Below are 24,357 nucleotides of genomic sequence, written 5' to 3' on the forward strand. Positions count from 1 at the left end.
ATATAAAAGGAAGCCAGGCTAGGAGTGAAAAGCGCTGAAAATGAAGCAGAACCGGCGACAAAAGCGATTTGAAAATGTGCAAATATTGGCATTGAGCTTCGGTGCACTCGCATTTGGAATTAATTGAAAGACTTTGTCTCAGCTGCCGGCAAACAGGATGCAGGCTGCAGGACGAATATTTGAACAGCAATTCATGTTCAACTGAGGACTCAATTTGCCCAAATAGAATCTAATCAAATATTAATATTCACCAATGAATTTATAATGGGCTGCGGTGCAATTTCATCACAAAAAAACAATCAACTGTCTCGCCGAAAATGAAATGAAAATCTGTTGAATATTTAACAAAAAATGTTAATTAGTTTAGAGCAGCTTAAATAATTTTTTATTAATGATTACTTTATACAAAAATTCTACAATTTTATTTATTTAATAAATTATATAGGTTTTTTAATATCAAAAATCCTAATGAACCTCCTAGGAAAATCCTTCGCTTTTAACATTTATAATTTTTTTATTTAATAAATTATATATGTGTTTTTTAAATTGAAAATCCTTATGTACGACCAACGAAAATTCTTGCCTTTTAAAATTTATAATTTTAATTATTTATTAAATTATATAATATATGTGTTTATTTTATTTTAAAAATTCGAATAAACACCAAAAGGAAATTGTTGCCTATTAAAATTTATTTAATTTTATTTAATAAATAATATATATGTGTTTTAATATTAAAAATCCTAATGAAGGAAATCCTTCCGTTTTAAAATTTATAATAATTTAATATATCAACACAATTTTATTAACTGTAGAATAAACTATATATTCTTATAGTCCAAGGCCTTAAATAACAGCATCAAATCTCGATTATAAATATATATATATATATAAATATATAAATATTATCTATTATATAGACCAATGTGGTTATGACTGAAAGTTTAAGCTGCTCTTAGTTGCTAGCCAAAAAGAGGCTGCAAATTGGCATTGTAAAAGCTATATTATTTTTTACCTATACCTAATATTTATGTTTGTAAATCCCCCAAAAACTACACTGCCTGCATCCCCGGACAATCCTCTGTCATTATTTCACTAAATGTTAAGAGCCCCCTTGAAGTCAATTGCAATTAGTTAGCTTACTTAACATTAGGGTCAACCGGGGGCCGTCAGCTTTTCAACAATTTCAATTAATTAAAATAAATAATGAAATTATGTGTACAGCCGCAGAGAACCCACTTCCACATCCACTCCCACAGCCATTCCCGTGATTATCTAAGCCAAATCCCGAACTGGATACACATTGCAATGGCGCATACATATAGTCACAGCTGCGATGATATATCGTCAGGATGTGGGATGTGCAGTTGCTCCACACACAAATAAAAATCCAAGAAGAAAAGCTCTCACTGCGATGGGGAAAAGCTCGCGTAGGGGCGCTGTCCCAATTGGAGAACATTTTCCGGGCTTTGTAGACTTGGGCAAGCCAGTTGGAGTTGTTGTTTTTCCTGCATTTTGGGCGGCGCTATTCGAAATTGTGTCAAACTGGGCGCCGAACACGCCCCGAAAGCACGGAGACCGGCCGGCGAGCTCTGGACCATAAGAGATGGCCATCGAGAAGCTTCTTCTAGGACATGAAATCCTGGAGACTGAGATAGGAAACAACAGGAATTGACTTAAAGACGGCGACTAGTGCCTGACTTAAAGACAAAGAACATTTATTTTTGGAAAGAATTCGTAGAATTTGAATATCAGGGACATGTACTTCTAAGAAAAGGCTTTATTATAGTGTAAAAATCTAAAATTTCGGGATTATATAAAAAAGAAATGTTGTAACACTTTTAAAGCCAAACTGCAGGCCACAGTTTTTGCAAAGAAAGAAACTATTTACTCGACCAATTTTTGGGGTAAAACCCCCTAAGGCGTTTCAATTATTAATAGCTGGTATTTTTCAGGATGTACCAGGGGTTCCTAATGGGTAAATACAAGAGGGAGAGTGTGGGGAGTGGAAGTGGGAGAGGATGGGACACTTGCAAGCTCTGTCACGTAGTCGGGCAACTCGTACGCAAAAGTTGTGCCAAGTTCTCGAGTCAACATCGGACTTGCACACACACACAGAGCTACTTAATTGAGTGCTGGGAGCAGGAGGCACATCCTGCCGAGTGTGTGTGCGGCCCCAGGATATCCACAAAATAGATGGAAATAAGGAAAAGGACGACCGGAGAGCGCAAGGATTGCAGAATTAACCCAATAACAAGTGTCGGTAACAAGGATTTTCAGTAAACAAAAAAAAAGAAAGAAAACAACGAGAGAAAGAGAAAAAACTATTAAGCCTTAAACCCGGCTCCTGCGTTAAGGCTCTTACCCTAAGCTCACTTAAGCCCAACACAAACAAAACAAATCGATAATAGTTAATGCAGGATACGCCACATCCTTGGCTGATCAAAAAATCATATGACACGTAGCACAGCCATTTCTCAGGCACACAAACGCACAAGTACTTAGTGTTTATTTATATATTAAATTTCAAGCAAAATATGGGATTTTTTTTACTCTTCCAGGGTATAATAATTTTAGTCAGAACTTTGGCCCAGCGAAGCTTCCTTTCTTGCTTATATAAAGATATGGTTTTTCTTAAAATCTTTGAAAAATTTTAATAACTTTTCCAGCGAAGCTACACTTTTCCAAGGGTCTTTCAGAAGGGTTGAGATGCACAGGTTACAGGTGACAGGTGAACACGAGGGGAGCCCGCCTCCTCTCTGACTGACTAAGAATGGAACGGCAGAGGTGTCTCTATTTATAGGTAGCTAAAGAGAGAGATAGAGAGGTTGATCAGAAGAAAGAAACAGAAAGGTTGATCGAGTGAAAAACATAGCGAGAGTTAGAGCTAGAGAGAGAGTGGTTGATCTCTCTCTACCTCTCTCTCTCTCTATAGAGATCTCTCTACATCTCTCTCTCTATAGAGATCTCTTTACCTCTCTCTCTCTATAGAGATCTCTCTACCTCTCTCTCTGTATAGAGATCTCTTTATCTCTCTCTCTTTCTCTATAGAGATCTCTCTACATCTCTCTCTCTTTATAGAGATCTCTCTACATCTCTCTCTCTCTTTATAGAGATCTCTTTACCTCTCTCTCTATAGAGATCTCTCTACCTCTCTCTCTCTCTATAAAGATCTCTCTACCTCTCTCTCTCTCTCTATAGGGATCTCTTTACCGCTCTCTCTCTCTATAGAGAACTCTCTACCTGTCTCTCTCTCTCTCCCTCTCTCTCTCTCTCTCTCTAGCTACCTATAAATAGAGGCACCTCTGCCGCCGCAGCCTCAGTCAGTCCCCTCGTGTTCACCTGTCATGTGTGTATCTCAACCCATCTGAATGACACCTGAAAAAGTATTGTTTCGCTGGATATCTGCAAGTTCATAATATAATTGTCCCAAACGGGTTAAGAACCTTAGCTTAAAACCAAAAAAAGCTAACTTCGGAAACAGATCGCTCATTGATTCCTTGATCAATTTGATTGATAAAATCAAAACACGATTTACAATACATCAGGTTATATTTGTGAGTTTTGGGGTAACTTCCATTTGGAGCTAAGCTCCGTTTATATATGCTATATTTTATATGTTATACATATATTTGTATATTATAATTATAATTCAGTTTTTATGTCATCTATTCTTATTCAATACATATAGTAACATATTAATGGAGGGTCGATACTTATTGATTCAATTGCAAACAGCTAGGGTATACAAACTTCGGCGTGCCGAACTTGGCATATTTTCAATGATTTTATCCTATATTTAAAACTGAAACCAGACATAAATAGTCAATGTTTTCATAGACACAGCAAACATTTCATTGCTGAAATACTACTCCTTAATTAATCGAAGGAAAGCTTAACACTTAGTAACCGAAAACACTTGAACTGAGATATACATATCTACGAGCTAGAGGAGCTCTTCTCCTATTGCCATCCGATTCGTTTTCTTGAGGAGCTGGGTTGACTGCTGACTTCAACAGGTGCTCGTTGAGGCGTGCACTTACCAATTAGCATATGCACTTCAGTTGGCATCACCATCCCCCTTAGCCTTTGACCCCAGCCCAACCTCCTCCAGGACCTGGCCGTATGCAGTTCCTTGCCGGAGACCAAACATCCTCGCTCAAGTGGCGTTTTAACGCTTCAAATGCATAACGAGGGCGGCTCAAAGGGGTTAAGTCACTCGCAAGCACTCGCACTCACACTCACACTTGCTGGCAAAAACACTGGCAGAAAAATGTGGGGCCAAAAGGGAAAATAAATCAAAATAAAACTATAAAAGTGTTTTAATTTTAACAGGAAACTATTTTAAAAACTAAATTAAGTTTTAAAAACGATAAAAAGTTATGTAGGTTATATATTTCGTTCAGTGTACTCGTCAGCTAGGGCGGGATGAGAAAATAAAAGGGGTAGTGTAATTGCCTTAAGAGGCAACAAAAAACGAATCACACAAGCCGCTGCACATCAGCTAATTTCAGGCTCTTTCTCTCTCTCTCTTCCCAAAAAAAGAAAAAACCTTTAAAAATGGAGGAATAAATGGCAGGGAGAACGTTAAGAGAATGAGTGATGGCAAAGAACTTTTAACAGCCATCGAGTGACTTCCGTTTCCGGCAGCCGAAAAATTCCCCAAACCGTAAACCAAAAACCAAACCCTACAAATGCTAATCAGCTGAATGGCAAATCAGTTAATCTATATGCCACCACAAATCGATCGAATCAGTGGATATATATATATGAATATATGTATATACATATATACATCTGTATATTTATATATCTGTGCAAATACCAAGGCAGTTGGATATTTATGCGTTTCGACACCCAGACAGTGCGTGTGATTCATGTAAAGCTCTTCTGTCTGGTATTATTTTATGTTAAAGCAAAGGTTTTTATTTAAATAAATCAATAATTAAGGGAAATAAATTAACGGCTAATATATTCTATAATTTAAAACCCAAAGTAATTAGTCTAAATGTAAACAAATAAATATTTTAGGTGTCAAATTATAAACTTTATGTTTTAAAGGGTTTTACAAACCCCAGTAATTTGTGAAGTAACACACAATATATATTATTTTAAAGGAAATACCTAAAGTTTAAGCCAATTATAATGCATATTATGTCAACTGCAAATTTAATTTTATTCGCGCCGAAATAATGTGCATTTGAATCTATTTTATTTCGTATTTTCAACCCCCAAAAAACTCAGGTGGAAAGCACTTAGTTGTGATGCTGTTATGACGTATACGCCCCGTGTGGCGCTCACTATGCAGTGGTGTCTATGTATACACATCCTCATGTAAGTAAATGCACTTGTGTCTGTGCCAGAAAGGGACGAACTCAGAGCCCCACCCATCTCTCTCTGTTCCACTTGAGGCCGTAGTAAATAAAGAATAAATAAAACGACAAAATCTAACGATGCGTTATGCGAATATTTGCATTCGAAATTGAGAAATTTTCTCTCTATAAATGTGCGTGGGTGCAAGCCAGCTGAATACATACACACACCCACAACCGGAACAAGCACCCAAGCACCCAAACCACCCACCCACCCACACACACACACACACGTGGGGCATCTTTGTGTAAACGAGTCCTATGTACGTGTATTACATACCAAATTTAATACAGGGTGATTCCTAAATAAGGATGAGTTCTAGGATCTAAGATATTAAGGGAAATTTGAGAAGCTAATAAGAAAGATGCTAAAGGTATGCTCAGGACACTGTTATTCAATGAATTCCTTCACCGTCTAGGACCCAAAAGTGCCTCGAGGCACTTGTTACATTATTAACATTTCAAAAATAATATAATAAAACCTCTTTTTACGTTTAAATATTTTAAGTTAAGAATAAATGCTTAATTATACATATATGCATACATAGAGGCATTGAAAGGTATCAGAAGTTTATAACGGTAATTTTACGCGAAACGGATTTTCTATTCATTATAAAAGTTTACCAAACCAATTGTTTTATAAGTGAAAGGTAAATTAATTTTGTATTCACTAGAGGGTTAAAGAATATATATTATTAAATACTTTCAAACAAGTCTGATCACGTTAACATCCTGTTAAAGCAGGTTCAAATTTGTTAGTAGTCCAAATATAAATAATATAAAATCTATATAATTAAAAAAGATAAGAACATAGAGGTATACATGTAAATATATCCACACAGATTTAAGCACCCTAACCCAAGCTCTTAAAACATTTGGAAACTGTCAGGAAGAGAATATCACCCTCTGTTTCGCATCGTTGCATGGCACAAATAATTTCCACATTGCTCGAATAAACAAGACAAGAGCAGGCACATTGGAGCTAACCAAAGGCACCCAAAAACAACAACAGCGTTGATGAAAACGATGAAGAACCCTCGAGGAGACCGAAAATTATTCACAGCATACACAAGCGCATGCATACCCCTGTATAGACATGGACTTGGATGTGTGTATGCGATGACACTACACCACCACCACCACCACCACCACTACCATCATCATCCAAAAAGCAGCCCAACTCCCCGCTGAAACTGAAAACAAAACCAAAACCAAAGCTCGGTCGCCCATTCCCCCGTGCTTGGCTTCATCTTTTTTCCATTTCTTCTACTCAAAGGACTTCCGCCATATGGCCAGAGTTGGCAAAAGTATAATTTATCAAACACAGGGTTTTCAGAGTGCAGAAACCAACTTATCAGGACAGCGATTTCAACAACAACAATATCCATCAAATAGTACGTATTTTCCGAAGGATAAATAAATACGCAGGCAGAGTCCTTTAATTATATATATATACATTTATTTAATGGCATAATTTTCTTATTCCTGGATTTCCAAATGGGTTCTTCCGGGCTCTCTAAGGAATATTTTTCAATTTTCACTACACCACCGGCAAGTTTCTATTTGATTTTTTAAATTGTTTTTGTTTACACATATTTCTATCTCTAATTTATAATAAATATACAGTCGCCAAATGTTACAGAAAGTCAAAGACAATGCACAAAACTGGCTCAGAATTTTTACAAGGATTTTAATAAAATCCGATCCCAGCCTAAGGACTCGCACACACATCCTTTTAAACAATTATAATAGAGACAACTTAGTGAACAACAAATGACGCAAAATGGAATAACTCCTCTATTGGCTTCGATTTCCAGGTGCTACGTTAGCCAACACCGCCTCGGTGACCGCCTTTAGGGCAGCGGGAGCAGCAGGTGCAACTGGTGCCGGAGTAGCTGCAGCCACCGGCGAGTCTGGGGGACTGTGAAAGAAATACAGCAGAAATCCGGCGGCTAGCACAACGTGGGCACTCAGTATTCCGATGATGAGGAATAACGAGAACTGCGAGTTCCGCAGGGCTGGCGTCAGAACGGCAATTAAAACAGTTCCTGAGAGAAGGGCAGCTGTGATCACCAGGAGCCACTGCAGCACCGATATCTGGAAAGGGATTCATTTATAATTAGTTACATTACTTTCCAATATAATTATGAACCCTTACATTGATCACCCATAGAATTGAAACGGGAATGTAAATGGCCAGACTATAACCGTAGATGCACATCAGCGACAGAAGAGTCGGCGTGTAGCTGGCCTGAAATGAGACGCGAATGTGAGCGAGACGGCAAATGCAGCCCTCGAAGCAGGACGAATACTTACGCTATCCGTTTCCACGGCATCCGCAGTGTCCACCGGCTTAAGGCTGTACTTGAACAGGGCCCAGAGGACGGCCGGCAAGATGTTGGCGTAGAGGAAAATGCAGGTGGCCGCATAGGAGACCAGGTGGAAGTTGTAGTGCCAGTGGTAGCCATCGCTGGCATGATGCAAGTAGCTGGCTATATTGCCGCTAATGGCAATCGAGAAGATCTGCAAGGGGAAATGGAAAAGGATTAGAAAAGATATTTTCAAAACCCTTTTAACCCTTATAAATCTTGAAAACATGTCTTTCCCAGCTACTTAGCTTATTTTTTCTACTAAAATAAGCCTTTGAATAGGGAAAAACATCACTAAAGTTGGTGAAAACCCTCAAAAAGAGTTTTCCCTAACCGGAAAGACCTATGTAAAACCATAAAACTTCTTTGGCTACCAACCAGGGTGACGGTGATCCAGAAGGGACCGTACAGATCCGGGTTCTCGCCGATGTTCATGCGCAGGTAATTGCCCGCCGCCCGCTTGGGTATCATTGAGTTGACGATTCGCTCAAGAACCATGTAGGTGTCCACGTTGAAGAATTGCTGGTAGTACTCAATGGTGAGGAAGGAGAGCCGAGCGCCGCCAGCACCACCGCCTCCCGATCCGTCCAGTGAGACATTCTGTGCCTGATTGGAACCACCGCCGGCCATGTTCTGGGCGGAGGTGCTCATGTCATAGATGAGATCGGCCAGCGGATCGCCTCGCTGACGTTGAGCATTGGAGCCGCCACCAGATCCGGAGCCGGAACCAAACCCAGATCCGCCGCCCTGTGCGTGCGTCGGCGAATTGACGTTGATCTGGGCTGGGGCTCCGCCGCTATAGTCGCGGAACTGCAGCAGGTCGTCGGCCGTAGGGGTCTCCATTTGGGTTCGGTTTTCGGATGCACTGCCTCTTTTTGCTTTATTTTAGGTAAATATTCCACGTACTTTCGTCCAGCAGTGTGGCCGCCCCGATAACGATAAAAATTACCTTGAAGCCTACACAAAAATACCAATATATACCATTTCTGTATGCAGAAATACGAACTATATACCATAAATATAACAGTCTTTTCGCACAGTAGAAACAGCTGATTGGGCCACGAGAAGTAAACAAACCGAAACGGCAGATAGTTGTAAATATTTTGGAATGCTAAATTAAAATTGGACTGAATTTCCAAAGAATGAGAATGCTTTAGAAACGATACAAATGTGCTGTAACGAAACAATTCCCTTAATTTATTGGCTACCAAATAGTAAGGCCAGAGCTGGAATAGTTTATATTACTATTATTACCATTACAGTTTGAAAAATATATATTAAAATAGGCTTTGAGGGCAGCAAATGTTTGATAAAGACAAATGTGAATGCAATGCAGAATAATCAACTTTTTGTAAAGCTGCCAAAGGAGTTCGAGCGGAAAAGAAATACCGTCGATGTTTCGCCACCTCTATCGCTTGGTCAAGCTTTTCGAACATTTTGGTCGCAAAACTAGTTGGTCACACTGCATGTTACATCATGTGCTACCAAAATAACTAAATTTTATTATAAATTTGCCGCAATCAAAGCTTTTCTAGCGCCCCTGCAACTGGACTCCATCGGCCCAAGCGGTGGCAATGTAACGTGCATTCAAAGGCTGAGCAACGCTATCCAAGCATCTACACCTGAGCCGGGCGAGCCGACGACATAAACCGAGCAACCGAAACACGCAGGCAGCGCAGGAATAAATATAAATAAGAAATCTACATAGCTAAATAAAACAATACGCGCGATGAGCGAGAGCAGTAACAATCAGGTTAGTTGACGAAGGGCGCGAGAGGAAGAGGGAGCGAAAGCGAGAACGTAAACTTTATCAATTCGACAAGTTACGCATACAATTGCCAAAAAGAGAAAAAAACAAAAACAAATAAAACCTCTGCTTAGATTATTTTCGCCTGTTTTTGTGCACTTGTATTTGTTTGCAGCGCAATTTGTCCGCGTTTTGTGTATGTGTGTGTGTGCAATTTGCGCTGCGGTATTTTCCTTTTCGTCATATATACTTATGTACACCTGTATGCATATTATTCCATCTTTCTGTTTTTGCATTTAGTATAATTTCTTATTTCGTTTCATTTTCATTTCAGTTTTGTGACGTTGATTTTTGAGCAAGCCCCCACAAAAAAAAATATATATATAAAAAAAAGTCCGAGCACAGCCAGAAAGAAGCAGGAGCACACACCGTACTATATTTCATCCATTTTGAGTTCCGTGCGGTCAGCAATTTTTTTTGTTACTCCGGGCCGAGCGTTCCTTGGTGTTCCTTGGAGTTCCAGGAGCGGGAGCGGGTGCTGGAGGATTCCCAGCGAAATTGTGTCCATTGGCTGCATACCTTTTGTTTTGTATCGCAATTCTCTTCTACTCTCAAATCCAAACAACGCAATCGTCTCCCCAATTTGGACATCGAAATGGCGGCATACTTGAACCGCACCATCTCGCTGGTTACCGGGCAAACGGGCCCCGCCGCCGATGATGATGACCGTCACTCCTCATCCACGGACACATCGCTGACAACGACGGGCTCAACGACGCCGGCTGCTAATTTTCTGCCGGAAACGCGGCTCTATCAATCCAATGACAAATCACCCCTTCAGATCTTTGTGCGGGCCAAGAAGAAGATCAATGATATATACGGCGAGATTGAGGAGTATGTCCTGGAGACTACCACATTTATCAACGGTGAGTTGTGATTTCTAGAATGAATTAAATTAAACCTACTTCCTTTCAGCATTGCATGCGGAGGCGGAGATTGTGGACAAGGCGGAGCGGGAACTGTTTGAGAGCTATGTGTACAAGGTGGCCGCTATCCGGGAAGTCCTGCAGCGGGATCACATGAAGGTGGCCTTCTTTGGGCGCACCTCCAACGGCAAGAGCTCGGTGATTAATGCCATGCTGCGCGAGAAGATCCTGCCCAGCGGCATTGGACACACAACAAATTGCTTTTGCCAGGTGGAGGGCAGCAACGGTGGCGAGGCCTATCTCATGAAGGAGGGATCCGATGAGAAGCTCAATGTGGTGGTATGTCTCAGCTCTAATCCAAAGTAGCACCGATTTAATCTCTCTCTCCCTTCCTTCCTCCTGTTTTGGTTAGAATATCAAACAATTGGCGAATGCCCTTTGCCAGGAGAAGCTATGCGAGAGCAGCTTAGTTCGCATCTTTTGGCCCCGGGAACGCTGCAGTCTGCTGCGCGATGATGTCGTCTTTGTGGACTCACCTGGCGTGGATGTGTCCGCCAATTTGGACGATTGGATTGATAATCATTGCCTGAACGCCGACGTCTTTGTCCTGGTCCTAAATGCTGAATCCACAATGACGCGAGCGGAAAAGCAATTCTTTCACACCGTCTCTCAGAAGCTGAGCAAACCGAATATATTCATTTTGAACAATCGCTGGGATGCATCGGCCAATGAGCCAGAGTGCCAAGAGTCGGTAAGGTCTTGTCTTGTTGCCCGTAGTCTCTCTACAAGATTAGTTTCCCGGGTCAATCCTTGACCTTCTCTAAGCCCGTTGTTGTCTCTCTTGTTGTTGATGTGTGTGTCTTTTACTTTCGTTTACCAACCAACCATCCAACCAATAAACACTCCACTGTACTTTCAACGCCAGGAACTGGCTAAGGTAATGAATGATGAGCTAGTCCCAGTAAAATACGACCTCCTGCTTGCTTAATTCCCACCCGAGAGAAAGACAAACCCACTCTGCTTTTGATTCTGTTACTTTAACCTCGGCTCAAGTCGATGTTACCCACTTTTTCCCATCAAGTTCATGCTTTGTTTCATCATCCATCGTTAGGTCAAGTCCCAGCACACCGAACGCTGCATCGACTTCCTCACCAAGGAGCTGAAGGTGAGCAACGAAAAGGAGGCAACCGAACGCGTATTCTTTGTTTCGGCCCGCGAAACACTGCAGGCACGGATTGAGGAGGCCAAGGGCAATCCGCCGCATATGGGCGCCATTGCCGAGGGCTTCCAGATGCGCTACTTTGAGTTCCAGGACTTTGAGCGCAAGTTCGAGGAGTGCATCTCCCAGAGTGCCGTCAAGACCAAGTTCCAGCAGCACAGTTCGCGCGGCAAGAGCGTGTCGGGCGATATGCGCTCCATGCTGGATAATATCTACGAAAGGATCACGATATTCCGAAATTTGAAGCAGGACCAGAAGAACATGCTCACGGAACGTATCCAGGGCACAGAGACCCAAATGATGCAGGTCACCCGCGAAATGAAGATGAAGATCCACAATATGGTCGAGGAGGTGGAGGAGAAGGTGTCGAAGGCCCTCAACGAGGAGATCTGGCGACTGGGCGTCCTCATCGATGAGTTCAACATGCCCTTCCATCCAGAACGCCTGGTGCTCAACATCTATAAGAAGGAATTGAATGCTCATGTGGAGAGCGGACTGGGCAGCAACTTGCGTGCCCGCCTTTCCATGGCCCTGGCCATGAACGTGGAGTCGGCCCAAACGGAGATGACCGACCGGATGCACGCCCTGGTGCCCAACGAACAGCTGCTGGCCACCAGCACCAAAATGGTGGTCCGCACACAGCCCTTCGAGATGCTCTACTCGCTGAACTGTCAGAATCTGTGCGCCGACTTTCAGGAGGATCTCGAGTTCAAGTTCAGTTGGGGCATCGCGGCCATGATTCACCGCTTCACCGGCAAGGTGCGCGAGCGCAGCAAGAAGAACCAGCCGGCGCTGGTGAATCGTCAGAGCAGTATTGGGGTGAGTTAAGGATAACGAAGAATGATTTAATGAATTCCACTTGATGATATAATCTGTGCCTCTCTGCCCCAGCAGCACAGCGTCGTGACGCCCGCCAGCACGCCTGTGGAGGCGACAACCCCTGTGTGCCTCCTTCCCGGGCCAAGTGTGGCTGGAATTACGCCCGAGCAGCTATCGGTGATCTCCCGGTTTGCCATGACCTCCATCGGATCGCAGGGCACAGTGGGCGGCCTTGTGGTTGCTGGCATTGTAAGTAACTTTGTTCTCCTGTCTGTTGTGTCCCCTTGTGCCCACGAATGCCCAAGCAGGTGCTATTGAAACGTTACGGGATACAAATAAACCCTTTCCAGATGCTGAAAACTATTGGTTGGCGTGTCCTGGTCGGTGTCGGCGCCCTCTACGGCTGCATCTATCTGTACGAACGGCTCTCGTGGACGAACTCGGCCAAGGAGCGGACCTTCAAGAGCCAATATGTGCGGCATGCCACCAAGAAGCTCAAGATGATCGTGGACCTTACATCCGCAAATTGCAGTCATCAAGTGCAGCAGTAAAAAAAAAAAATGTTTAGTGACTGCATTTCGTTGATTCAATCTGATTTTCATCGCAGGGAACTGTCGAGCACCTTTGCCCGCTTGTGCCGCACCGTTGACACCGCCACCACGGACATGAACGAGGAGCTGAAGACCCTGGAGTCGCAGCTTAATGTCCTCGAGGGCAATCAGAAGCAGCTGAAGCTGCTGCGCAACAAGGCTAACTACATACAGAACGAGCTGGACATTTTCGAGCACAATTATATCTCGCCGCAGTAAGAATGGATCCTAGATGGAGTTTATAGAGGCGGAAAGTATGTGGTTGGGTGGTGGGATCCTCTGATCTGAAGGGAAAAGCCACAAACCTCTTACGGCAACGACAACAATTAACTCTTTTTTTTCGCACTATTTTGTTTTTTTCCTCTCTTTTTGTATAAAAGCATGATTTGACCAATCAAGTTGTACAATTTTAATTTTTTTTATAGAACAAATTGTGAGATTTACACATAATTCTAGAGTGGCAATTATTGTATTTTTTTTAATCTCTGGAGTTGTTGTTGTTGTAATATATATATATATACCAATAACCACTCACTGTGGCCATGGAAATGCTAATTGAAGTGGACTATAAAGTCACCATATGCCCCCTCCTCATATAACGCAAATGCAACTTGATTTACCTTCTAATAGAAAGTTCTTGTAATTATACAAACATTTTGTTTTTCTCCCAATCGGATATTAGAATAATTGAATGACGAAAGCGTATACTTGCATCATCACTACGATGGGGGTGTGTGTTAATTGTTAATGGATGATTCATGAACGAAAACGAAACAGAAACAAAATAAATGATATTTATGTAAGAAAGTGTTGTTTGATTTTTAGTTTTAAGCGGAAAGGTTTACATCTTCCATTTTTTTCAGATTATATAAGATAATATTTTTTCTGGATGAAGGAGTCTATTCCCGACCCTATAAATCATATACATATATTCTTGATAAGCATCAACAGACGAATCAATTTAGTCATCTCCGGAGAACAAAAATTTTGTTAAACATCTTTAAAATTTTCAAAATTTTATAACATTTTTAATAATTTTTAGTTTTAAATAAAGTATGCATATATTTTATCTTCACAAAAACCAACACAGAGTTATGATATTTCTAAATATGTTTCACTTTTAAAATAATTAAGCAAATTATACCAAGTTTTTTTAATATAAAAGAAAATCAGATTAGAGTAAATTTTTTTTTCTGGGTATTTTAATTCAGCATATTATAACTAGCATCGGCCAATTTATATACAAAAACCAGGTAGTTCTAAAAAAAGTGATAAACAAATTTATGTTTTTATAAATAATATATATAAAATATTTTTTTAATGAGTAAATTGAATCCAGTTCCCAATGATCCAATTACAAACTGCAAGGTATACAAACTTTGTAGCTTCCTTTTTTGTTTCGCTATTAAAATAGACCAGAATATGACTGCAATTGTTTTGTTATTTATTATTTTCCAACTTATGTAGAAGCTAGAATGTATTTAAAAATAAATTCAAACAATTTGTAACACAATATCAGGCAAACATAAAATAAACAAAATAGTTTATTGATTAATTGTAAACTTTTTGAACTCACTTCCGCAATAAAACCCCTCGCTTCAGTTGGAAGTAAACCATTTATTCAGGCTTTATCTATGGAGTTCTCAGGGATTTGTGTCTAGAGTCCCCCTTCCCGCATTAAACCTAATCGAGCTGCACCAGAAACGAAGGTCTGCAACGAAATAGCCACTGCAGACGCAAAAGTACAGACACACGAGAGCAATATTCACCGAAATCGATCCAGCCAGCCAGGCCCCCAAAATGTCAATCGTATCCTACGAACACATCGAGTAGTCCCTGAGACAAGCGATGAAACTGGCCTTCATGGGAGCGCACTAGGCAGAACGACTCTTGCTTAGTCCTATCTACATACTTCCGTATATATATATTGTATAGTATATCTGTATAATTCCGTATATATATAGATATATATATAGATGTATAATGTGTGTATATCTGTATAAACATGTATAATGGTAATGCAGGCTGCAGGCGCGGGGTGGGCGTTAGAATTCATGTTGTAAACGTTTAGATTTGTACAAATTCATTCATTTGTGTGTCCTAAAACATTTAAATTACTAAGATGAGTAACGGCAATATATTAGTTCCTGAAGGGAATTCAAAAGCGTTACTCATCTTTGTAATTCGAACGTCTTTGGTGTGTCCTTCGCCTTCGTGAGCTGGTACATTATGGTATATTGTATATAGAAACATGCTCGAAATATCGCTAATCGGTAATCGCTAATATAATATAATAATATCAAGTTAGAGAGAGAGACGCTAGAGACGTGAGCACTCGCACAGTTTGAATCTTTGGCAAGACCGCAGATACTGATCACAAGAATCGTTTCGATTTACACATATATAGTTCAGTTCCTAATGCTAGGCTACAACTATTTCGTACTTGCTCGAGATAAAATTTGGCTAATTGTGGAGCAGTGACTCGGGTACATTCATCATCATTATCCTAATCTTCCATAGGAATCCCTGTCGTTTAAGTACTCTAAGGTCTAAATTCGCTGTTTCCCTATAACTCTCATCGCCCTCATGGTTCGATAGCTCCTTCGCCGGGATAGAGGTTCACCAGGATGGCATAGTAGTGGCATCCAGCGGCCAAAACCACAAACAAATGCCAAATGGCATGGGCCATTGGTATCAGGCCATCCGCCTTGAAGAACACAATGCCCAGAATGTAGAATCCGCCGCCGAATTTTAGTTGCAGCATCCCGTGAAAGTGATGGCCCGTAAAGACAACCACCAGCGCTGGGCCCAGGCCCATAACCAAGTAGAAGAATGTCTCCAGGCACTTGTAGCGCTCGTGGAATATCTGTTGTTTTTAAAGGGGAAAAAATATATTATAAGTATAGATTTATTAGCAGGGACAATGAACAGTGATTATTGGAATAAAATAAAAATAATTTCTTACCTGCTGGTAAGCAATCCCGACGGCCGCCATCAGCCAGATGACCCACTCCATGCAGAAGAGTATGGTCGAGTGGTCCGTGTTCTCCAGCGTCAGCCAGGGGAAGTAGGAGCCGGCAATGAATACATAGATCATGGCCCTGTCGCACCGATGCAGCACATTCTTCAGTCCCTGGTACGTCTGCCAGCCGAGGCTGGGCCATGCCTTGACATTCCGCGGCGGTCTAGCCAGAACAAACAAAGAGTAATGAGTCACATAAGGGCCAGACAGGTGGGCCAGCCACTTACTTGTGCTCGGCACAGTAGCAGGAGCAGTGAAAGAAGGTCGACACGGTGAAGAGCATGCAGAGGGCGCCGCCATAGACCCAGGACACCAGGTACTGGCTGGAGCTCGAGGAGCGTTCAAACAGCTTAATGGCGGCAAACACGGCTGGCAATATCCAAATCCCGTGCGTAATCACATTGGCCACCTGCTCAATCTAAAAACAAAACAAATACAACCTGTTCTAGGGAGGAGAGGCAGCGGGCAGCGAGCGACGGGCAACTTACCTCGGTTGGCTGATAGGCACAGCCGGGCTTGGCCTTGGCATTCTTCCACTTGACATTCCTTAGGCGAAGCTTGAGATTGGAATTCGATTGAATGATCGACTTCCAGAACTTGCTGAACAGATTCTCAAGGAAGGCGTACTTGTTCTGCAGGTCCTGCATCAGGCTGAGCTCCCCATTGTTGCGATTCCGGTTGCCAATCAACCGTTCATGCCCAAGCCCACTTCCGTGGCCACTCCCGGTGCTGGTGCTCATCGTGGACAGACTGTGTGGGATTAGATTGTTTAGCAAATTGGTTGTCCGACTCGCGTAAAATTGATTGATTACCCGGCCACCGGTCTAACCCCAACCACCCACGGCCACGCCCTCACCCTACGCCCAACGCCTACGCCTGGCTGTCTGCCTCCCCCGGCTATATGGCTTTATGGCCAATTGATTATCATCTGCTGCCGCCGCCACCGTCGGGCGCTTATCTTCCAGCGCACGATAAGCCCTCCTCCACGACGCCAATGACTGGACAATGGACATGGGGGCACTTGAGCTATTCCTCAGCATTGAGCTAATTTATGCTCATTGAGAGAGCAGAGCCTGCACATACTGCATACAATGGCCAAGCCAAGGTTGCCGATTTTGACCCGCAATTGAAACCAGTTCTCCTCTGATTGCCGGGACCCGCTTATCTCGTGTGTCTCGAACATGGCTCAAAGTCCAAGTCGGATGAGCGGGCGGCTGGAGATATGACTTGCCCCCGTAGGCGTAGGAATATGATTAAACGGGGGCTCTTGAGGTTTGATTTCCATTTAAGGTTATCTAATCCCTGAAAGCACTACACTTTTTTATACCCAGGGTATTACGATTTTTGCAATGCAGAGGAGACAGTTTCGGTTCCGCATCAACAGCCGAGTCGATCTAGCCCTGTCCGTTTCTATGCGAACTAGTCTCTCAGTTTTGAAGCTATCTGAATGAGACTTTGCAGATAGGTTTCTTACTATTCTCGTTATATTTATATATAGCGAAACAAGCCAGATTGGATGACAATATCATATACAAAGCTGCCATAGGAACAATCGGAAAATTGTAGAAAAAAATAACTTTGCTGTTTTTTAACATATTTTAATCTACTTTAGGATGTGGTCAATTTGTATTATTTTAGAATTTTGGTTTTAATTTTATCAAAATCGGACGACTTTATCATAAAGTTAACATAGGAACGATCGGTACAGAAAAATGTAAACATGTAAATTTGTATTTAAATATTATATTAAATATTTCAAATCTGAACATTTCTTTTTAAAATTATATTAAATATTTCAAATATTAAACATAATTATTTTCACGATTTAAAAATAATGTCTTTGTAATTTTATCAAAACCATATAATTCATTGCTATGTATAAATATATATCTTTTAGAAGATAGTTTTCAATGATCCAATTGTAAACTGCAAGAGTATAAAAACATCGGCATGCCGAAATTATCTTCCTCTCTTGTTTTACTACGATTTAAATGCCTAGACGGACATTAACCCCCCTATAGGTTGGGGATTCTAATAAGCATACGTTTTTTAATTATCTAATCGCGTGGTGTAAGTGCCGAGTCCGAGCGCGCTGACCATGAAGAGGTCACTTTGAACAATGCCCCAACGATATACCGCACTTAACGATGCAGAGAGCTTGTTATATCCTGCTTGATAGCCTCTAAAAGATTCATTAACATGGCCGGCTGGCTCTTCTGCCTTCTGTCCGTCAGATTAAACGAATATTTACAGGGAATACTTTCGACAGCTTTTCAATAAATATGTCCCGAAACCGGGACACATCCGGTAGTTGGGTGGGTGTCCCTGTGACCGCCCCAAAAGTATGCCTCATTTGCTGCCATGGGGGGGAGCCCACTATGGGTGGTGGAAAAGGCAAAAGCATAACACAACGGACGTCCCCGTGTAGCTTCATCATCGCCATCACCATAACGACTATGCTAATCGTTATAAAAATAGATGCCTCAGGCATTCCCTATATTGCCAATAGCCAATCAGCGGGGGGCAGGGAGCACACAGGGTGCACCGAGAAAAGAGATTATTGTTGATTTTAGATTTAATTTAACGGGAACTTTATTTACCGTTATTGAGCTGGGCCACAAAAACGGTAAACTTTACACATTTCCAAAGAACTTTTCACTCTTTTTTCATGAATGAAAGTAAACACATTTATGCTGCAACAGCTTTTCTTTCAGTGCCCTGTGAAACGTTCCAAGATTGTTTACATCTCTCATAGCTAAAAGCAATCGCAGTGCTAATCCAATTTGTTCCGCTGCCGTCACGCAATTCAGCCATGCAACCACCTGTCCAGTCCAATTGTCCACCTGTCCGTCTAACTGCCATTCCGTGCTCACCCCGCCCCAGAAACAGGGAAACGGAGAAAAGGTCTCCTCTGAATTTCTGGAGGGAAACTCACCTGCCTTGTTGTTGCTGCCACTGGTTAGAAGAGGATGCTGGGCTCCGCTAGGTGGGATACGTGGGATGCTGCAATCAGCAGTCTGGAATCTGCAGCCAAGGAGCCTCACGTGCGGATCGGGAGTCCCACGCAGGACGCGCGCTGCTCGTTAGACCCACGGCGGATGCATCTGGCGGAGACGAGGGGAGACGAGACGGCGATATTCTGGGGTCCACTTTCTGAAGATGGGGAGCGATAGTGAGACCGCGGCACAACCGTTCAAATATACCGTCGGCGCTAAACTGACGCAGGGGACGTTTTTTCAATTGAACATTTTTAAATATTTGTAACTCTCAAGAAAACCATAAGCTTTTAATATTATTTCTTCTATTCTTGTACATTTTAATTAGCTTGATGTTTAATTTACTGGAAAGAGTAAAACATTCTAATTCAAGTTTTTTTTCCAACAACGTTGATATCTTAACACAGTGTGACCCTGCCAGAGAAGTAAGATTCCCAACGTATTTGACTGCGGTCACTCTAAAACTCCAGCTAGTTGCTCGAATTCGCGGTTAATTTTGTTTATTAATCACAAAAACCATGTCCGGCAATAAGGCGCAGCTCGAGGAACGTCAACCCAACGCCAACACCCTTCTGCCCCCCAGCCGCGTGCGCACCATCATGAAGAGCTCAATGGACACCGGCCTGATCACCAACGAAGTCCTCTTCCTGATGACCAAGTGCACGGAGATGTTTGTGCAGCATTTGGCGCGCGAGGCGCATGCCAAGCATGGTGGAGGCGACACCCTCAAGTACGAGCAGCTGTCACAGCTGGTGAACAAGGAAAAGAACCTGGAGTTCCTGCTTCAAATCGTGCCCGAAAAGATACGCGTCTACCAGTTCAAGGAGATGCTACGCCTGAACCGCAGCCGCGACGGCGACGACGATGATGATGACGATGACGACGATGACTCTGGCTCGGGATCCGAGTCGGAGGAGTGATGGCCCACCGCACTGATTCCACCACTATCATAATTAAGTCTAGATGGTAAGTTGCGTCCACGTCCCGAGTGGAATGCCAAAAAAAACATGTTGCATCTCAAAAAAACACCAGATCACACCGCCCGTTTCCTGGATCTGGATAAAATAAATATTGTTCAAATCGAGTTGTACTTTAAAAACGTTTAATTGCACTTGGATTCGAATGGGGACAGAGATTCCAGCTCCTGCTCCTGCTTCAGACCCTCAGATTGACGCCGGGGTAACCGGTGGCATTCAGGCCGGTCACCTTGTAGGTGGTGCCAGCAGGCGCCGGCTGATCGAACTTGGCGGCGGTGGTCACATACAGAATGTCCAAGTTGGGACCTCCGAAGGCCGCCGAAGTGATCTGTTTGGTGGGGAACTTGATTTCCAGCAGGACCTTGCCAGTGCTACAGGATGCCAAAAGAGATGGATCATTAGAAACGTGCTTGATTGATAATTATGGTAAATCTAAACCCACCTCGGGTTCACCTTGAAGATGGTGGCACCATTGAAGGTAGCCACATACAGATTGCCCTCGGTGTCGATGGTCAGACCGTCGGGCAGCAGATGGTCCTTGGGACTGGTCTTGCGCAGGTTGAAGATCACCTTGGGATTGGTGGCCACACCGGTCTCGAAGTCGTAGTCGTAGGACTTGACCTCGTAGTCGGTGGTATCGATATAGTAAAACTTCTTGGCCTTCTCGTCCCAGGCCAAACCGTTTGAGATGCCCACGTCACCCTTGATCACCGAGGTCTGGCCGCCGGCCTCCCAGCGGTACAGCTCGCCGTGACGGAACTCGAACTCATCGCCAATGTAGCGCATGGTGCCGCCGAAGAAGCGACCACGAGGGTCGGCCTTGGCGTCGTTCAGGCGGTTCTTGTCCATCAGCGGCTGGACCTCGAACAGTGTGCGCACCACCTTGGCAGTGGGCGAGACTCCGTCCCAGTTGACAATCACCACACGACGGCCGCAACCCACAGCGAACTCCTGGGGACGTCCCTCCACGGGCAGAACGAATCCGGCCAGGGTCTCGCCCTCGATTTTCGTCTTGTAGGTCTTGTTCTGCTTAAAATCGTAGCGCATTAGGCTGCCGGCCTCCAAGTCCACAAAGTAAAGGCTCTGGCGGGCCACATCCCAGTGAGGACCCTCGCCCAGGCCGGCGTAGGAATCGGGCAGAGGCTCAATCTTGTAGGACATCTGCAAGAGAAGTGAAAGTTGCTTTAATATAAGGTCCTAACCTGGTTTGTAATTCTAATTCTTATTCCAATTCTCCACTACCGTTAGTCCCAAGAAACACGCCAAAGCCACGATAATCTGGAAACTGGAAGACTGAAACGGGTACATTCTGCGTGCGGTTGCCTCTGACTTCTTGGGATTCTGACTCCGAACTGAAGCTTAAGCCGTCGGCGGGAGAGGCTTTTATTATGTGTGCCTTTACCTCCGAAACCGAAGGGGCCTGACATTAATGGAGAGACAATCTCAGCATCTCAGCAGGCAGGCGGAACAGATTTCCATTTCCATGTATTTATTTTTTGTTGATTTAATTTGTTGCCGCCGCTGCAGCTGCGCTTTTGTGACGTCATGCCCTTCACTTACTCAGCAGCAGCAACAGCAAAAGCAAAAACAACAAGACAGGGCAGAGCTTCAGCCTCAGAGAGATGTCGTCGCGATTAACTTTTAACTTTGATTGCGCGCCTGTTAATTAGTATTTTGTTTTTGTTGTCGCTGCTGCCGCCGCACACATTTTAATTGACTTTTGATGTCCGAAGCTCTGTGTTATTGAATTGGTCAAGTTTGAAGAGGCAACTGTTAAGTAGCCAGGAGTAGGCCACATGTAAATGGCACAGTGTCATCTCAAGTGTATTTTCTTATCAAAATTATGAGTTATTTTCATTAAAATATTTCGATTTTCTTTAATAATTAAAATTTTTTATAAAAATTTTAAATAATAATAAAAAAAATTTAAAAATAATTTAAATAATTAAAATTTTTTATAAAAATATATATAATTTCAGAATATTTTAAAAATCCCTTCGAAAACAAGAAGCGAGCTCAAAATATATAGTTTTTAAATTTATTTTCAATCTTTCAACTTAAACACTTGGGAATTTATTTCAAGTTCACTTGGGCACTCAAAAAAAAATAAGGATACACGATTCCCAGATCCCAGAGGACCCTTAAACCAGGACATACCTTGGAAGAAGTATTCGTTTACCGTGGATAAAGGAGAAAGTGAATCCTTGGACACTGGCCTCGGCGGGTAACGCGTTCAAACTGAAGTTCCACCGATCGGCCAGAAATCTTTATATACCCCAGCCGGTACCGGCGTGACAAACAATCTTGCACAGACCTAATCCCCCCGTTACACCCTGCCCGGCCCGAGGTCTCCGTTTCTGGCCTGATAAGCGGCCAATTGGAGGGCTGGATAACCCGGCATGATAACACAGAAGCCGGCGGGGCGGGCAGGCCAGGCAACAGGCAAATTAACCCGTCGACAACAATTGCCACTTGTCCGGGACTCCACAATTTAAACGGGGGTTAAAAGGTCAAATTGTATTAGCTAGTATTTGAAATTTGGGGATAATTAAGGGTTAGTTTGAAATTTAATTGGGGTATCTTATTTTCATTGCAAAATGTATGGCATGGTTTTAAAAATGCAATCGAGGTTTTAGGATAGTTAATCGAAGAAAATCGATTTTTTTGTATGCCAAAATCGATGTTTTTGAAACTCTTTTTGGCACTAAATATCCTAAAGCTAAATAATTTTTTACTTTACAAACCCAGCTTAATAAATTTTAGATATTTATGTAGACATTGATTGGTATTCGAAATTAGTAGACATAAAGTAATAATATTTATAAAATTCTACAAATTATTCCAAGATTTAGAAGGTTAAATAATAATATTAAGTTTATTGTTTTCAATATGTATGCAATAGGTTGCACTGATGCTGTTGTGGCGCTTCAAGCGGAGATTTGTGTGGGCAAAACAGGCCGATAAAAGGCTTTTTTAACTTCTGTTTATTTTATAATATTTAATTGTTTATTTGCTTTTTTTTTTTAGAGAAATTCTATGCTTCCGCTGGACGAATGATAAAGTGCAGCGCGGTTGGCGATAAATGGCTCAGCTTGGGATATAAAAGGATGCCTCTGGCATGGTATCAACTTTTCACTTGACCTCCAAGCTTTATTCATGGCTATAGGCAGGGGAAAGGGGATGGGATGCGATCGGACCATGACTGAGTCCGATTCTTAGAGACCCCTTATCGGCAGACAGAAGACAGATGTCACCCGGTTGGCCCCTGACTGGTCTTTTCTATTTCCATCTCGGCTTTAAATTTAAATTGCTCTTTAATTAATTGCCGCAAGATTTATGGTCATATTTGTTAGTTCGCCTGTCGCTTGATAAGGTTAATCCCGTGATCCAGCCTTTTACAATCCAAATTCGATGTGTGAAACTCCTGCCATCGAAACTTGAATAGATATATTTTCCATAAAATTTTAAAAATAGTTCAATTTATGGGAAATAAGGTGTGCAATAGGATATTTTATTTTTATTATTTTTTTTAGGAGGGCCACGAAAATAGCTGTGTGGATTCTATATGATATTTGTTAAATTCAAATTAAAAGAAAATTTAAAAAAAAATTATCTATTATAAATCGATGAAAATAGCATTGCAAATAAAACTAAAATTGCTAATTAATTAAATTAAATATAAATTACAAATAAACGGAATCCCCACCCAACGTCAGCCGAATTCGCGGGCAAGTTTTCAAAATCGCGAATATTCGTGGGATAGGGAAGGCAAAAACGGTTAGTTGTTGTTGGACCGGTTTTTTGTTTACCTTTTAACGGCGTTTATCAATTGTGTTATTGCCCCCGTTCTATGTCAAGGCCAAGCCAATTGCGCAAATTGGCCAAAGATGCGGCGTCGACTCTTGCGGTTTCTTACTTACGATTAGTAACCAGCTGGCAGAGCAATTAAGTGAAGTTGAATTAAGAGAAATACGTAATTAAGCAAAACAGCGAACAAAAAAGAGAAAAAATAAACAAAAATAATTCTCTGTGGGGGCCAGCGTTGCCAAGTTAGCTATTTTCCCGCTGGATCCGGCGGTTTTCAAAAGCATGGGGCGGCGTAAATTCTAGCTATTTTCCTAGTAAAATTAGCGTTATTTTAGCTTTTTAGCCTGAAACAGTGTTGTCAGCTTAACTTATTACAAGCATATTTTGAAAATATTTAAGAAAAATATATATTAATATTTGTTTTTTATTTTACTATGGTTTTTAAAAATATGAAAATATGAAATCGTGATTTGGTTTATTTACTTTTTTCCCTAATGATTTTTCGATGTTTTT

The 24,357-nt window shown here is 42.1% G+C and overlaps 5 protein-coding genes across 9 annotated transcripts; 2 read left to right on the forward strand and 3 right to left on the reverse strand.

The window, feature by feature from the left end:
- Positions 1 to 6,806: 6,806 nt before the first annotated feature.
- Positions 6,807 to 8,874, reverse strand: LOC108079931 (protein YIPF1). Its single transcript, XM_017174465.3, has 5 exons — positions 8,755 to 8,874; positions 8,120 to 8,698; positions 7,689 to 7,895; positions 7,531 to 7,623; positions 6,807 to 7,469 (listed from the first exon to the last, which is right to left on the reverse strand). Exons 2-5 carry the CDS (start codon positions 8,582 to 8,584, stop codon positions 7,170 to 7,172), a joined length of 1,065 nt encoding a protein of 354 aa, XP_017029954.1. The 5' UTR covers positions 8,585 to 8,698; positions 8,755 to 8,874; the 3' UTR covers positions 6,807 to 7,169.
- A 304-nt stretch (positions 8,875 to 9,178) lies between these two features.
- On the forward strand, positions 9,179 to 13,849 carry Marf (Mitochondrial assembly regulatory factor). Of its 2 annotated transcripts, XM_017174517.3 has the most exons (9): positions 9,179 to 9,494; positions 9,823 to 10,414; positions 10,464 to 10,753; positions 10,827 to 11,165; positions 11,340 to 11,351; positions 11,526 to 12,452; positions 12,528 to 12,701; positions 12,803 to 12,999; positions 13,060 to 13,849. In XM_017174517.3, the coding sequence occupies exons 2-9, from the start codon at positions 10,144 to 10,146 to the stop codon at positions 13,259 to 13,261; spliced, it is 2,412 nt and encodes an 803-aa protein (XP_017030006.1). In that variant the 5' UTR covers positions 9,179 to 9,494; positions 9,823 to 10,143; the 3' UTR covers positions 13,262 to 13,849. The 2 variants fall into 2 exon arrangements, with proteins under 2 accessions (XP_017030006.1, XP_017030007.1); XM_017174518.3 differs by lacking the exon at positions 11,340 to 11,351 and having other exon boundaries at positions 9,180 to 9,494.
- A 620-nt stretch (positions 13,850 to 14,469) lies between these two features.
- Positions 14,470 to 19,141, reverse strand: LOC108079952 (monocyte to macrophage differentiation factor). Of its 2 annotated transcripts, none has more exons than XM_017174510.3 (5): positions 19,000 to 19,141; positions 16,553 to 16,814; positions 16,292 to 16,482; positions 16,008 to 16,227; positions 14,470 to 15,908 (listed from the first exon to the last, which is right to left on the reverse strand). In XM_017174510.3, the coding sequence occupies exons 2-5, from the start codon at positions 16,802 to 16,804 to the stop codon at positions 15,627 to 15,629; spliced, it is 945 nt and encodes a 314-aa protein (XP_017029999.1). In that variant the 5' UTR covers positions 16,805 to 16,814; positions 19,000 to 19,141; the 3' UTR covers positions 14,470 to 15,626. The 2 variants fall into 2 exon arrangements, with proteins under 2 accessions (XP_017029999.1, XP_070144029.1); XM_070287928.1 differs by lacking the exon at positions 19,000 to 19,141 and adding an exon at positions 18,665 to 18,809.
- Positions 19,142 to 19,430: 289 nt separating this feature from the next.
- Positions 19,431 to 20,144, forward strand: Chrac-16 (chromatin accessibility complex protein 1). The gene has a single exon (XM_017174512.3). It carries the CDS (start codon positions 19,579 to 19,581, stop codon positions 19,978 to 19,980), a length of 402 nt encoding a protein of 133 aa, XP_017030001.1. The 5' UTR covers positions 19,431 to 19,578; the 3' UTR covers positions 19,981 to 20,144.
- A 1-nt stretch (position 20,145) lies between these two features.
- Positions 20,146 to 24,085, reverse strand: regucalcin. Of its 3 annotated transcripts, none has more exons than XM_017174509.3 (3): positions 23,958 to 24,085; positions 20,480 to 21,198; positions 20,146 to 20,408 (listed from the first exon to the last, which is right to left on the reverse strand). In XM_017174509.3, the coding sequence occupies exons 2-3, from the start codon at positions 21,196 to 21,198 to the stop codon at positions 20,216 to 20,218; spliced, it is 912 nt and encodes a 303-aa protein (XP_017029998.1). In that variant the 5' UTR covers positions 23,958 to 24,085; the 3' UTR covers positions 20,146 to 20,215. The 3 variants fall into 3 exon arrangements, with proteins under 3 accessions (XP_017029998.1, XP_017029997.1, XP_017029996.1); XM_017174508.3 differs by lacking the exon at positions 23,958 to 24,085 and adding an exon at positions 22,195 to 22,312; XM_017174507.3 differs by lacking the exon at positions 23,958 to 24,085 and adding an exon at positions 21,280 to 21,434.
- Positions 24,086 to 24,357: the final 272 nt, after the last annotated feature.

The sequence above is a fragment of the Drosophila kikkawai genome, chromosome X (assembly GCF_030179895.1).
Source record: "Drosophila kikkawai strain 14028-0561.14 chromosome X, DkikHiC1v2, whole genome shotgun sequence".
NCBI classification, from domain to species: Eukaryota; Metazoa; Arthropoda; class Insecta; order Diptera; family Drosophilidae; genus Drosophila; species Drosophila kikkawai.

Bases quoted from the DNA above. Each gene is read 5' to 3' on its own strand.
- Chrac-16 (XM_017174512.3), top strand. From the start codon at position 19,579: ATGTCCGGCAATAAGGCGCAGCTCGAGGAACGTCAACCCAACGCCAAC.
- regucalcin (XM_017174507.3), bottom strand. From the start codon at position 21,345: ATGTACCCGTTTCAGTCTTCCAGTTTCCAGATTATCGTGGCTTTGGCG. The intron at 21,199-21,279 runs GTAGTGGAGAAT...CTTCTCTTGCAG, and splicing joins CGTGTTTCTTGGGACTAACG to ATGTCCTACAAGATTGAGCC. The intron at 20,409-20,479 runs GTGGGTTTAGAT...GGCATCCTGTAG, and splicing joins ATCTTCAAGGTGAACCCGAG to CACTGGCAAGGTCCTGCTGG.
- Marf (XM_017174517.3), top strand. From the start codon at position 10,144: ATGGCGGCATACTTGAACCGCACCATCTCGCTGGTTACCGGGCAAACG. The intron at 10,415-10,463 runs GTGAGTTGTGAT...ACTTCCTTTCAG, and splicing joins GACTACCACATTTATCAACG to CATTGCATGCGGAGGCGGAG. The intron at 13,000-13,059 runs GTAAAAAAAAAA...TTTTCATCGCAG, and splicing joins TGCAGTCATCAAGTGCAGCA to GGAACTGTCGAGCACCTTTG.
- LOC108079931 (XM_017174465.3), bottom strand. From the start codon at position 8,584: ATGGAGACCCCTACGGCCGACGACCTGCTGCAGTTCCGCGACTATAGC. The intron at 7,896-8,119 runs GTTGGTAGCCAA...TTCCCCTTGCAG, and splicing joins TCTGGATCACCGTCACCCTG to ATCTTCTCGATTGCCATTAG. The intron at 7,470-7,530 runs GTAAGGGTTCAT...ATCCCTTTCCAG, and splicing joins CAATTCTATGGGTGATCAAT to ATATCGGTGCTGCAGTGGCT.
- LOC108079952 (XM_017174510.3), bottom strand. From the start codon at position 16,804: ATGAGCACCAGCACCGGGAGTGGCCACGGAAGTGGGCTTGGGCATGAA. The intron at 16,228-16,291 runs GTAAGTGGCTGG...TGTTCTGGCTAG, and splicing joins TGCTACTGTGCCGAGCACAA to ACCGCCGCGGAATGTCAAGG. The intron at 15,909-16,007 runs GTAAGAAATTAT...TAAAAACAACAG, and splicing joins TCGGGATTGCTTACCAGCAG to ATATTCCACGAGCGCTACAA.